This window comes from Alexandromys fortis, unplaced genomic scaffold, assembly GCF_014885135.2.
Source record: "Alexandromys fortis isolate MF-2015 unplaced genomic scaffold, M_Fortis_MF-2015_v1.1 scaffold_67, whole genome shotgun sequence".
Classification (NCBI taxonomy): Eukaryota; Metazoa; Chordata; class Mammalia; order Rodentia; family Cricetidae; genus Alexandromys; species Alexandromys fortis.
The window spans coordinates 2764948-2778565 of record NW_026067945.1 but is presented as its reverse complement, the minus strand read 5'-3'; the positions used below and the strand labels follow the sequence as shown (position 1 = coordinate 2778565).

Below are 13618 nucleotides of genomic sequence, written 5' to 3'. Positions count from 1 at the left end.
ACTGAGGAATTACCAGATGCGCGCTAATACGGGAGATGGAAGGAATGCACAAACTAGGGTCCTAGCTGGGACTGCGGGGTAGTGAAAAGAGGCAGCAAGTGGGTAAATGGGCAAGGTTTGAGTGTCTCTTAGACTGTAACAAGTTAATTTCTTGTTTTTAACAAAAACATATTTTTTAAGTATTGGGGTTTGGGCATGCTACACAAGCATTCCCCCACTTTTTTCGGTTTCTAATTTCTATGAAAATTGTATATATTTATGGAGCGCTGTGTGATGTTTTCATATGTATATCCTTTCTGTAATGTTCAAGCCAGGTTAAACACATCTATTTCCTCATATTATCATTTCTTGGTGAGTTTCCTGGTTTTAATAATTGCCCTAGGATTATGGACTATATTAACATATGGGAAAGTTGGTGAATGAAACTTAACTATTTCTACAACACTTCCCTGGGATCCAAAACTGTCTCACAATAAGTTAAAACACAACACAATCTACAGTAATTTTAGGAGCAACTCCATTTATCCTGATACTAACTCTCAGACATCGTCAAGAGAAAAAAGATCAAGAGTCACAAAAACACGGCAGTATGCTAATGTTTAAATGACAAAGGATTTTCCACATTTTCCACGAGCGGCCACGTTTCAGATCTTACACTGGCGCACATTTTGCTCACCGGGGAAACTATGAGACTATGAACCTGGAAGATCACCCTGAAGGCCGAGAGTCTGTGGAGGGGATACTCTGCCATGCTTTGGATCTGAAATACCTGCAAAGGGCCCATGGGCTAAAAGGCTCATCCCCAGCTTGGTGCTGTTGGAAAGCAATAGAACACTTAAGAGACAAGGATAGTACAGGGGTCTTCCAGTTATTGGGGTAGTACCCTTAAAGAGACCCCAGCCATTTCCTCTTCATTTCCTGGCCACCACAGGGTGTGTGAGCAGATTTGCTTCACTATGCCTGCTATGATGTTCTACCTCATCAGGTTGCCAAAAGTAACAGACCAAAGACTGAAGACTCGGAATCCGTGAGGCAAAACATACTTGGTCTTTTTCTAAGTTTATTACCTCTGGCATTTTGTTACAGTACCAGCAATCTGATGAAAAGCCCTTGGCTATAATTTTTTAGTATCCACAATGATGTTACAAACTACTGGTAACTATACCCTCCTACGTTATCTTTATACCTCTAGATTGATGCATCTCTCAACCATCACCAGAGAAGCGTCTCTTGGCAGTTGGTGGATATTAGCACAGAAGCCCATAGCTGGTCAACAAGACTCAGCCTAAATGAGATATCCATGTCACACCCTTTCTGCACAAGACTCTGGGATCACTGTAGAAGAACGGGTATCGAGACTGTAAGAGTCAGAAGTAGTAGATGTGTACAGACAAATAGTAGTTGTTGAACAGGATAGGGTAGTTTCACACATGAGCTCACAGTGTCGGTAACTGTACACACAAGACCTACACAGGATAAATCAGACAAAAATCCCTGCTTAGATGGGGGAGAAGTCCCATCCCTTAGGTGAGGAACCCTTGGAAGTTGACGGCTACTGGGGAGGATATTTCAGTTTTGTTCAGGGATGTAGCCCCTGAGAGGCTATCCATGTCCCAGTAGATGGTCCTACACCCATGTATATACTGGCCACACTAAATGGACTTTTAATAAAGAACATAGGAATGAGTCATAGTGGCACAAGCCTTTAATCCTACCACTCAGAAGGCAGAGATACACAGATATCTGTGAATTCAAGGCCAGCCTGGTCTAAGTAGAATTACAGGACAGCCAGGGCTACATAGAAAGATCCTGTCACAAACAAACAAATAGCACATGAAGTTGAGAGGGAAGTTGGGGGGGGGATATGGAAGGAATTGGAGGGGAAAGAATGGGTCAGATTTGCTCAAAACCCATGATATGCACTTGTGAAATTCTTAAACAATAAAAATAAAAGTGATCAAATTTTAAAATGTAAATCAATTTTTCCTGAGGACAGTCTTTTATTTCCTCCTCAGGGACGCTGCCTCTTTTTTTTTTTTTAATTGTTTTTGTTGAGCTATACATTTTTGTCCACTCCCCTCCCCCTCTCCACTTCTACCCTCTCCTGTGACCCTCGTGTCTCAATTTACTCAGGAGATCTTGCCTTTTTCTCCTTCCAATGTAGATCCATGTATGTCTCTCTTAGGGTCCCCTTTGTTGTCTAGGTTCTCTGGGGTTGTGGACTGTAGTCTGGTTTTACTTTGCTTTATGTCTAAAAGCCACTTATGAGTGAGTACTTATTATATTTTCCTTTCCTCCCTCCTCTAGATAACCCTGGTCATGTCCATGTTCTCCACAGCTTGCAGATCTAATACTCAGATGCCACATAAACCATCCTCACTCTCTGCAGGACCCAGGTAAAACTCCCACCCACATCCAAGGCCAGCTGTAGTATTTACCCGAACTCCTACACTAATCCTCTCTGTGCCTCCATATACTCTGGCTTCCCTGCACCAGACAGAGCTCTGTTCCTGTGCAGGGGTGGCTGTGAAGCACAGGCCTTTCACCCCTTCTCCAGGCTCATCTCCCAGAGGCTGCTCTACACTTTACTAGAGCTACAGAGTGGACAGTGAGCATGGCATTCTGCCTGCCTCTGAGTTAGATATCAACAGGTACCCTAATGCTCTGCTCCTTCAAGGTCAAACCAAGGAGTTCAGGCTTTGTGAAGGAGCGGCTACTCAGACCGACCAGGAACTGGGGGTCCAGACTCCTCCAATTGCCCCCTTTTCCTGTCCCAACCAGGAAAAACCCATTAGTGATATAAGGGTGTGCCAACCTTACCAGTTCTGCCGGGGGACAGATCCATGTACCTTCTCTGCTACACGCTGGATGCTGGATTCTCAAATACAGCAGCTGCCTCCCCATCACCTCCACACAGCCCTGGACCCCCATCACCTCCACACTGCCCCAGCCCCTTCCCCCCCATAGCCTCCACTCAGCCTTGGCTGCATATATACATTCCCCATAAAGGCATGCCAGCTGGAAGAATGAACAAATGAATAAATGTATATCAAAGTAAAGCAATGCCTGCCTTTGACATGGCGAGGGAAAAGCCAACAAATTGTAAGCATTTACTTGTTTACCAAGTCTAGTATCACGGACTTTATCAACATTGAGAAGCAGGCAGTCACTATCCTGTGGTACAGACCAGGAAACAGAGTTAAATCACCAATATACTGTGCGAATTCTCTACTACCCCCAAGTGTATGGAATCTGCCCATAAGCTGTATGAGGTCTCCTTCAGTCCCCAGTGCCCCTTTCATTTCCTCCTCCCAAGACCTCATAATCTATAGTCAGGCAAGGGCACTTAGCATCCTTCTCATCCCAGGCTGTTCCCTTTGCCTGTCAGGCCCCATAGAGGTAGATGATCCTGTATCCAAAATGCTTGGGACCAGAAGTGTTTCAGAGATGAAGTTTACAAAAGATTTTTTTTGGGGGGGGGGCATTGGAATTTACAGAGACTTTACTGGTTGGACATTCCTAACCTGGCAGCCTGAATCCAAAAATACTCCAAATTTGGAACTTGGAGGGGGCAGTAGTGCCAGAAAGGGTTAAGTGTGCCCAGTCTTTGTCTCTAAGTGCTGCTGAGCAATGCACTCTAGGGCGTCAATGAACACAGAGCTCCCGGATGGGTGGGAACACACTAGGGGCAGACGCTTCACCCCATCCGACAGTGCGAGCCATTCTTGAACACAGCAGAAAGTGCTTGGTTCCTACAAGCAACAAGAGAATGAAACAGCTCCCCCTTCCCTGACTCAGCCTTTGCCACCTCAATGGCTGTGTTTAAGGTCTGGTAAATGGCACGCCCAGGCTGCTCCGTGCATGTTTCCAATGCTGGTACCCTGTGGAAACCCAGCCAGCACACCGCTTCCTTTCTTGGCCCTCTGAAAACCTGAGGCGCGTGTTAAGGACCCCTTGATCACGGACACAAGTCTCCCTCACTTTGCTCCAACTGGTGGCCCTTCCAAGGGCTGGGAATTTGACCATGAGTCACTTTTTGCCTCTTTTCCTCACTGGCACTCACCATGAGCTGAGAGAGAAAGCAGCTCGCGGCCCTTAGCAATTCCTGAGGGGACCGTTATGTAAACTCCCTCAAAAAAATGTGTTGTTGATAACACCCGCCAAAGGCAGATAACGCGCCAAGAGCAGATGAAATGGCGACAGATCCAAATTTCCCACAAACACTGCTGCAGTTTGAAGTCTTCCCCCAGCCCAGCACGCCAGCACCGGACCTGGAATGCTTCCTGCAGCCCGGGTGTGGTCTCTCCTTCCACGTTCCTGAGGGTGGTGGAGACCACCTGGCTGGGCCCGAGCTTCAGGGTGAGGATGGGGTCTGGGACTAGGACATGCAACTGGCAAGGGGCCAAGGAATGGACGCTAACACACAACTTGTGTTGTCTGGAGAGCTTTCTGAAAAGGCTGTCTACTGTAAGCTTTTGGCTACTTCTAGAAAATTCAGGCCAGCTTCTGCCAAAGCCCAGGAGCTCCAGGAGCTGAGACCCAACCGAGACAGGCGAGGCAGCTTGAAGTCGAATGTCTAGCCCTACATTAGGCTGTACAGCCCTGTCTGAGAGGGGCAAGGCTAGGCAGGCTCCTGGACTCCGCCAGCCTCCTGCTCTGACCTGGTCCACTGGCATCGAAAGGATAGATTTTTGTTAGGCCAACAGTTTCCAACCCAGGATGACAGTAAGAATCCTGGAGCCTGGAGCTATAGAACAAGACAGAGACCTGAAACCCATGCCCGTCTCCTGGAGAAAGAGTAAGAAGGTATTTGTAGCAGGTCACAGCAGCTTCCGCTAGTCCCTGGAGGAGGTTCTGAGGTGATTCCAGGTTAAGATATGACTGACATCAGAGAGGTGAGCCTTAGTCTTTCGTGGAATTTCAACACCCGGGCTTCTTAGACACAGGGGGATCTCCGTATCTGCCCAGAGACTCCAGGCCCCTCTCAGTAGGACACAAAGACGCTTTCCAGTGGAAGGACAGGAAGCTTATGAAGGTACTTACTAGGTGCTTAGGGCCATCCCAGCCCCACAAGGTGCCAGACGACATGGAAGGACACAGAGATATAAAAGCAAAAGACAGGCTAATGTGACAGCCAACCACACTGCATCTTCCACTCTCCTGCTGGGTCCAAGAGCCAAGGTAACAGAAGAAAATGGAGCCAGCAACACTTACTGATGTGTGCTACACACTAAATACTAGGTCAGTGATCTATCAGTGACCTTCTAAAACAACCTGATGACGGGCCCATAGGACTTCTCTCATTTTCAGATTAGCAGACTGAGGCAGAGAAAGACTGTGACTACCAGATGCAGCTAGGACGCTGGGGCAGGCAGCCCGAGTAGGGAGACTCTCTGTCACCACTGCGCAACGTGTGTGTACCCATGGCTATGTGTGTCATGGTAGAGGGCAAGGAGGGACTAGTGGGCAGGAGAGAGGGCGCTGTCACCAGTGAGAGCTCCGGACGCTCTTTCTTGCCTTCCTGAAACAGCTGTCTCACAGCTTTGTGCTCAACGTTATTCTGAGCAAACAACCACTGTTTCCTCTGTCTCCTCTATGGTGTGCAGACACACCCATGCCAATATCAACTACGCGTGTGCAATTCCTTCAGAGAGCCACCTTCCTTTCCACCTGTGCCATCATGCATGGGCTGCAGGGCAGTGAAGGCCCTGACAGGCGGCTGGCATGTGGGCGTGGTGATCATCACCCATGGCCTTTCAGCTCCAATCCCCTGGTGCTGGAATGAGCCAGTCCTGTTAAGGAACACTGGGGACTTTGTGAGGCAGTGACCCTGCCGACTCTATGTGTCCCCACCCACTGGCCCTGGCTCTAGGAGCAATGCACTCTCGCTTCCAGCTGACAGTGCCTACAGGTTCACTTCCCGCCCTCGGCCTCACCTGGCAGAGCGTCTGGGCCCTGACAGCTCTAGAGCCGCGGCGAGGAGAGGCTTTGCTGATGGGGACAGGAGGAACTTGTAATCATAAAGAAGATTGATTGTGCTAATTGCATAAAGTTCATTTCCCCTTTCTAATAAATATTTACCCTCCAATGTTTATAACTTTTGTGTTTGGACTTTCTTGAAATGCTTTATTGAATTAAAAACATCACATTACCATTGGCTAGAAGAAGAGACAGTTCTACTTGCCAATAACGTCCACAACAAATGCCAGCTAAGGATGCCAATTTTTTTTTGTAGTTCATATTTGCATAGACAGCCCTGAGCCTTGCAATACCAGCAATCTGCAGACAGACATGACAGACACAACGGTGATGGGATGGGGCCCTCCAGAACCCTAGAAACGAAAATGGACTGGGCTTTAATTTTTCTTGGTTCTGAAGTACGCAAATGTTCGGCAAAGCAGAAACCTGGTTACTATTTGAAGCCTCGGCAGCCCCTAACACGAATTGCAGCGATGTTTTTCCTATGAGCAAGAGCATGGCTCCTAACATCTACGGATCTTAAAACAGCTATGTGCTGGGAGTGCCAGGAGGTGAACATACAAGGACGTTCGGTCGGAAGGAAGTTCTCTACTCAGAATTCTACCCAAAGAATTCTGGTGCTTCCTACAGAGGGCAGAAGCCGGCCTGCTTGGCTCTCCAGGGCTCTGAACATTTTGTGGCCTCTATCAGTCCCTTCTCCTAGTATGTTTATCAAAGCCTAAGAAAGTAAGACCTATAGGATTATCAGGGAGACAATGAGACTGATGTGTTCAAAATACAAAAGGATTTTCTTGTAACACAATATTGAGAGGTTTAAAATTTTTAAATTACATTTTGTGTGTATGTGTGGGGAGAGGTCTTTGGTGTGCAGGTGCCACACATGTGTGTGTGTGGAGGTCAGAGGACAACCATGCAGGTCCTGGGGTGAACTCAGGTCATCAGGCCTGGAATGTCACTGGCCTGTAATCCCTGTTGATAAACATACAATATGACAAGAGCCGGCCTGGGGTTTAATAGTCGCTGTGATGTTGAAGTTGTGGGGAAGACAAACAGTAGTGTGTGGGGCCAGCCGTGGCCGTTAGACAGAGTGCAGGTATCTGTGACTCCTACTCTCGGTGCCTGCCATGGGAACTGCAAAGACAGCTAGGGCGCATCGCCAGCCAGCATGAGTGAAGGGGATATTCGCTTGAGTGAGAAGCTGGAGGGAAAAGTTGCGATCACTTTCCCAGCCTGTTTCACAAAAATCCAGAGAACCCATCCAAGGGCTTTGGTTCAGGACAATCATGGGATTGTGAGGGATGAGAAATGCAGTCTCCTGAAACCTGACCATGACCTTCCGTCAGGACACACTCTAGTCCAGGCAGGCTGTCCCTGCCTGTGACCTCTGTCAGGACACTCTAGACCAGGCAGGCTGTACCTTCCCGTGACCTTCCCTCAGGACACACTCTAACCAGGCTGTTCTTGCGTCAGGACACACTCTAGGTCAAACAGGCTGTACCTGCCCGTGACCTTCCGTCAAGACACTCTAGGCTCATCTTTCAAGCAGAACTTTGACATTTGCTTATGTATTTAGCATTTATGTGTTTATTTACTATTTTCTTCTTATTTTAATTAATTATTAATAGAGTGTGCATGTGTGTGGTACATGCACATGTGTGAGTGCTCTGGCATGTATTTGGAGGTCAAAGGACAACTCAGGGAGTCAGTTCTCTCTTTCCACCATGTGGGTCCTTGGGATTAAATTCATGTTGTCCCGGTGGCCAGTGCCTTTACCCACTGGGCAACCCTGCCAGCCCTCAGCAGGGAAACTTGTTCCTCCGAAGGCAGAACAGAGCACTGAAGAGGGCTCACAGGTGGTGGAGATGCCCCGTGTTTGCCTTAAAATGCCATCTACCTAGATTGCTTAATTCTTTGTTTTAAACTATGTATTCCAAAAACAGACAGCACTCAACCCTGCAGGCCTGGTGTCTTGGTTTTATTCCCTGGGCCATGTCCAACCCCACTTCTAGTTCATTATTTTTAGTGATAGGCTTAAAGCTCTAGAAATGTTTGAGACAAAAGACAGAGAGACAGACACAGTGCACACAGTTGTCTCATTAATGTCCGGGTAACTTTCCCAAGCTTTCCACGATTACTTCTGAACCGGGACCCAGTCCTATGACTGGCTGTGAACTTCCCCGCAGTCCTTGTCTTCCAGGGAGCTCAGGGCCTGGGAATCCAGACAGCATTCTTAATCCGCACACAGGAATGCAGCTCGTAACAGAGAGGTTCCTCCGGATTTCTGAAGTTGTAATGCCTGCATGATACTCTCTCTCCTAAAGTGCCTATCCGTGAGCATTTTCTTTTGCTTTATGACACCAAGTAAGTAGAGTTTTTCCTATTAGAGGGGACGAAAAGTCTCTCTCTCTCTCTCTCTCTCTCTCTCTCTCTCTCTCTCTCTCTCTCTCTCTCTTTCTCTGTGTGTGTGTGTGTGTGTGTGTACACACCAAGCTAGCTGACCCATAAGCTCCATGGATTTTCCTACATCCACCTCCAATGTCTCCACGAGTGTACTGGGACTACAGTTGTGCTGCTGTGTTCGACCTTTATGCGGACTCTGGAGATCTGGACTCAAGTTTTCCTTGCTGAGACCATCTCTCCGGCCCACAGCACGGTTCTTTGTGAAATGGGGGATGGGGAGCGTGGAGACAATTTGAGACGCAATGACAGTAATCAATGAGCTTGCTGGTGTGAGGACTGGACAGTTGGTGCCCTCCACAGGGAGGTAAGGGAGAGTTACGGCTTGTAGACAGGTTCCCATCTACATGGAACATGTCGTGGACTCTGTAAACACGTACAAGGCCTTACTTCCTGAAGGAGATGGAGTACCATTTACAATACATAACGAAAATCTATCCTTATATGATTTTCTAATGAGTGTAATAATCTTAAAAGAAGCAATATGGCCCAGATACAAAGCAGGAAAATGCATCCCTGTTGAGGAAGAGTCAATAAAAACTGACCTAGAAAAGACAGACAGTGCAGTTACCCATGCCAAGGACACGAGAACAACAATGATGACAATAGGACATATTAAGAAGTACACACGTGGCTTATGGGAATGGGATCTACCTGGGACTTCTGGAATGAAATGCTGCAGAGTCACAGGTGAAGGAGACTGGGCAAGACTGATGGCAAATTAGGCATATGGAAGAAGGAGGGGTTTGAAAAAGTGACAAGACTATAATCTCCAACAGGGGGACCGGGGCAGGCCTCACTGAGAAGGTGACATTTGAAAATTCAAAAATGAAAGAATGAGTTACTTAGATAATTGAGAGAGTGGCTGCCCTGTGGAGGGAAGAGCCTTAAGTAGCTGGACTCCTTTGCCATGAGCCTTCTGGTGGGCTCCAGAGAGTGCAGGAAGGCCAAGCCAGAATAGAGGAAGTGACTGGGCGTAGGACGTGGCTACAGTAACAACAACCTTAAAGCATGAATCAGTGCAGTAAGCATTAGGTACCATGAGAAGAGCTGGGGACAATAGGGTCCTGGGACTGAGGAGACAGGATTCAGGACCACATTTTGGGTTGATGCTCTTGGAAGAGTCAGCTAATAGCTAGCACCAGCCTGGCTCAGAGGTGATGCTTTCTGTGCCCCTAAAATGACAGGCAGCACTCAGCTGAGAGATGCTGGCTTGGTGTCCTGAACCAATTCACATTTAAACTTGAAGCACTCAAGAGATACCATAGCATCTCTGGGTACCATAGCATCTCTGGGTACCATAGCATCTTTGGCTATCATAGGATCTCTGGTGTTTCCGAGAGTCTGCCCCCACACTCACCCCTGGGACTTTATTCTGGAGGTAGCAGGCATACCTCATTTTGGAGGTATACAGCTGTTGGGTTCCTGCATCTGGAGGCTGACCAGCCCACTGCATATCTTCCTGGGGACTACATGTCAAGCGCCACCTGGGCCGCCGGTTTCCCTAGTACATTTCTGGTATCACACAGGTAGCCATACACGTGGTAAATGCCCTGTCACAGGTCCTAGAACATTCCTCTGGGCACTTTCCATACATAGAACTGGCCAAGCCCCAGGCATCACTGTTTGCAGGACAGTGAGCCAATCTTTATTGTGGGGGTAACCAGATTTGTCTCCAAGCCTTTGCACTGTTACCTACACACTAGTCAAACCATCTGGCATGATAACTGAGCTGGATTTAATAGTATTGTCTGAAAGCTGGAGGTAGTTTTGGCGAGGACTAATGGAGCTCATGCAGGCTAGAGCTTTAGGATCAATCATATGGGCACTGGTCAATTAGAACTGCTTGTGGATTGTTATTATTTTAAAATTAACATGTCACTTACTAAATTCTCTGCATCTGATACCCTCCAATGTGAACCAATTTTTAGCTCTCTTCCTTAAATGGGCGGGGTTTAAAAAATCAGGTGAGACAGTGACATCACAGCATTTATGATAAATGTGAAAAATAGATTTCCTTTGTCAAAAAGATTTCAAGTTAAAACACCACACCACTAGTGTCAGTACCCCCAAAGTATCCCCTTCAGAGTGACCCACATGGAGAGATGCTCGCAAAAGCCTGTGTTGATACCGTCATAGTCAGTTATATAGGGCACACACCCTCATGCCTATGCACACACACGATCATGTGCGTGTCTGTGTCTGAGATAGCCATGACCTCCAGCAGAATCCAGACCTGCAGAGTGGCTGCTGGGCTTGTGTGTCTTCCCAAGGCTGCCCTTCCCTGCCTGCTTACCTCCATGTTTCTGCAGAAGGTAGCATTAGTGCCAAACAGAATCTGGCACTGCTCATTGGCGCTGTAGTGCATGCCGGGCAGCTTGTGTGGAAGGCGCAGTGCGTGCTGACTCCTGGGGTCCGTGATCAGTAAACAGGTACTGACTTTGGATCTGAAAAAGCCAAGATGCAGGTCAGTTTCTAACCGTAGGAGCCCACCGTTGTTCTGATCCTTTCAGTCTCCCGAGAAGGATGCGCTTTGGATGATTGATTGGACGAGAGCCTCGGCACTGGACACCTGAGTCACCCTTTCAGTGTGTCTGTGCTTTTATTATATGGTTGAATGTGGGTCTCTGCTCTGAAGGCAATGCAGGGCCCTAGGAACAGCCCTGATGAAGCAAGTGGGCCTTCTTAATGGGGTTGATTAAAATATTTTTAAATTAGAATTCTCTGAGTCCCCTTAGAATATGACTTTGAGCAAAAGTTAACATGAACAAAAAAGAATGCAAGTTAGGCTATTTTATTTTAAATAAAAATAAAGTTCTGATTTATGACACCATGAAGTCTCTTTGAAAAATTTCTGGGCCAAAATACGTATGTCAGTCAGTCTTGATGTCTCGCCTGACCATATCTTCTGCTATCACAGAACAAAAGCCCAGGGCTCACTCAGTCAAGAAGTTCCAGGTTTCAACTAGGAAGGGAATGTCCATTTATAGTGGGAGATACATGTCCCCAGAGGGCTCTGTTAGGAGATAAAATGCTCAGTGCTTTATTTCCTATCCTTAAAGTAAGGCAAATGAAGCCAGATACTCTTGAAAAAAGGATTCTATGTATGTATGCATGTATGTATACATGTATATGTAGGTGTGTATATAAACATATACACATACATAACACACACATGCACACATATACACACATACACACATATACACATACACATACATATATACATGCATACACACATACACACATATACACACATACACACATACATACATATACACATACACACATATATACACACATACATATATACACATGCACACATACACACATATACACACATATGCACATGCACATACACACATATATACACACATACACACATATACACACATACGCACATACACACATACACACACACACAGAGCTAAAGCTAGTCCACAGCTCCCAGGCTCAGTCACAAGGCACCTGTTACTAATGGGACCAGCACTATGCATCCGAGCAAATGTAAGGCATCCCATCCTGTCACCCCAGCCCTTCTGGGTGACAGGGAGTGACATCAGTAGCTTACAACATTGTATTAGGAGTCTGTGATTACAACACTCAGTGAAAGAAGACTATCTTAAAACCAGTAAGTTCATTTCTAAATCTATTTACTAAACACTTTTTCCATCCCTAGGAAGCATGAAAAAGATCCTTTAACTATTTCAACCCACATTCCCTGGGTCCTGTCATATAGAGATGCTTTGCCAAACTCAACCTTGCCAGGAGACCCACTGACTCACTTCTATTCCCACTTCAGGTGGATTACCACAACAAAGTAGGGGAGCAATGAGGACCCATGCATCAACACTGTAAATACAGCCCTAAGATCAGACACCAAGGGGCCAACAGGTCTGGATCACGGGCATGCTTGCTTTAACAAGACTCTAAAACCAAATTAGAAATTGTTCCACTAAAATCTGAGAACTGAAAAGTATAGACATTCTGTAGGGAGACCAGTCGAGTGAGAAGCATATCTGTTCCCCCATGAAGGAGGGAAGTGTGCAAACCCAACCCAGCTAATTCACTCCCATCAAGGGAAGCAGCTTCATCAAGCAGCAGGTCCTCACAGCAGCCGAGTTGTCCCTACAGTGGGGTCCACTTGTGGTCACAGACTGGCAGAGGAATGCAAGACAGAGTCACTGGGTTGACATTTCATTCATTAATGACCCCCTACTGGACATGTGACAGCATTCCAGCTACAACCTCACGAAGAGGCCTTTGCCCATTTTGGGACACTCTACACTGGCCTCCTCCCAAGCGGCTGAGGATTCATCTAAAGAGTCACTTCTCACACTTGCAAAGTTGCCCGTCTTTGGGCATTTGGCAAAACTTCGAGTTACCGATGTTACAGAATGATGCAAGGACTTACTTGAGAAAGTTCTCGAGGTCATCTCGACTACAGGACGACCAAGAGAGATCGCTAGGGTTTCGACCCTTCACCCACTCTCCCGACATGATGTGCGACCGGCCAGCACAGGACGAGTGGTCATCATCGTGGTTCATTCCCAGGCTGCTCAGAAAGAAAGAGAAAGAGTGGAGTGAGGTGTCACATGTGCCTCATTTCTAGGTCAGGTTTAATCAATGAAAGCCCAGAGAGTGATGGGGATGATAACGTTCTTACACTGCAGACCATAGTCAGTGTATACAGAGCTAGGGTGGTCTGACTACAGAAGGCATGGAAACTAAGCAAAAGGAATTAATGACGAGTGAAGGAATAAATTCTTAATCACGACAATTAATAGCAAATACAATAGCTAATAAAGTCAAGATAGTTAATAAAAGTTTCATTTTCTGATGAGCTGACCTAATATCTCACACTAAGTATCATTCTGTTAGTGGTCTAAAGAATACAGTAAAGCTTTGTACTCATTAGAAACGAGCCGTATTTTGCTGAGAGCCAGTGGAAAACACCAGAGATTTGAGTTCCTGAAGACTGTGGTTTCCAAGTTTCAAACTCAAGAACAACTGCATTTTTGCTATCTTTCATCTCTCTTCATGGTTTTGCTTATTTACTAAAAAAAAAAAAAAAACACCTTCCCCATTCACAAGAAACACAAGAAGACCCATAATGACCCCCATGCCTCATCAGCCCGTGTTCTCTGGGTACCACCAGGTACTGTAGTACTGTCAGCTTCTT

At 46.6% G+C, this 13618-nt stretch overlaps 1 protein-coding gene across 1 annotated transcript in view; it reads right to left on the bottom strand.

Moving 5' to 3' along the window:
- The window catches only part of Adamts17 (ADAM metallopeptidase with thrombospondin type 1 motif 17), a 295911-nt gene that overhangs the window by 123973 nt on the left and 158320 nt on the right, over window positions 1-13618 (bottom strand). The window contains exons 9-10 of the mRNA XM_050149201.1: window positions 12851-12991; window positions 10733-10883 (exon numbers count right to left, since the gene is read on the bottom strand). Of these exons, the coding sequence (XP_050005158.1) occupies window positions 10733-10883; window positions 12851-12991 (292 nt within the window). The remainder of the gene's footprint in view (window positions 1-10732; window positions 10884-12850; window positions 12992-13618) is intronic.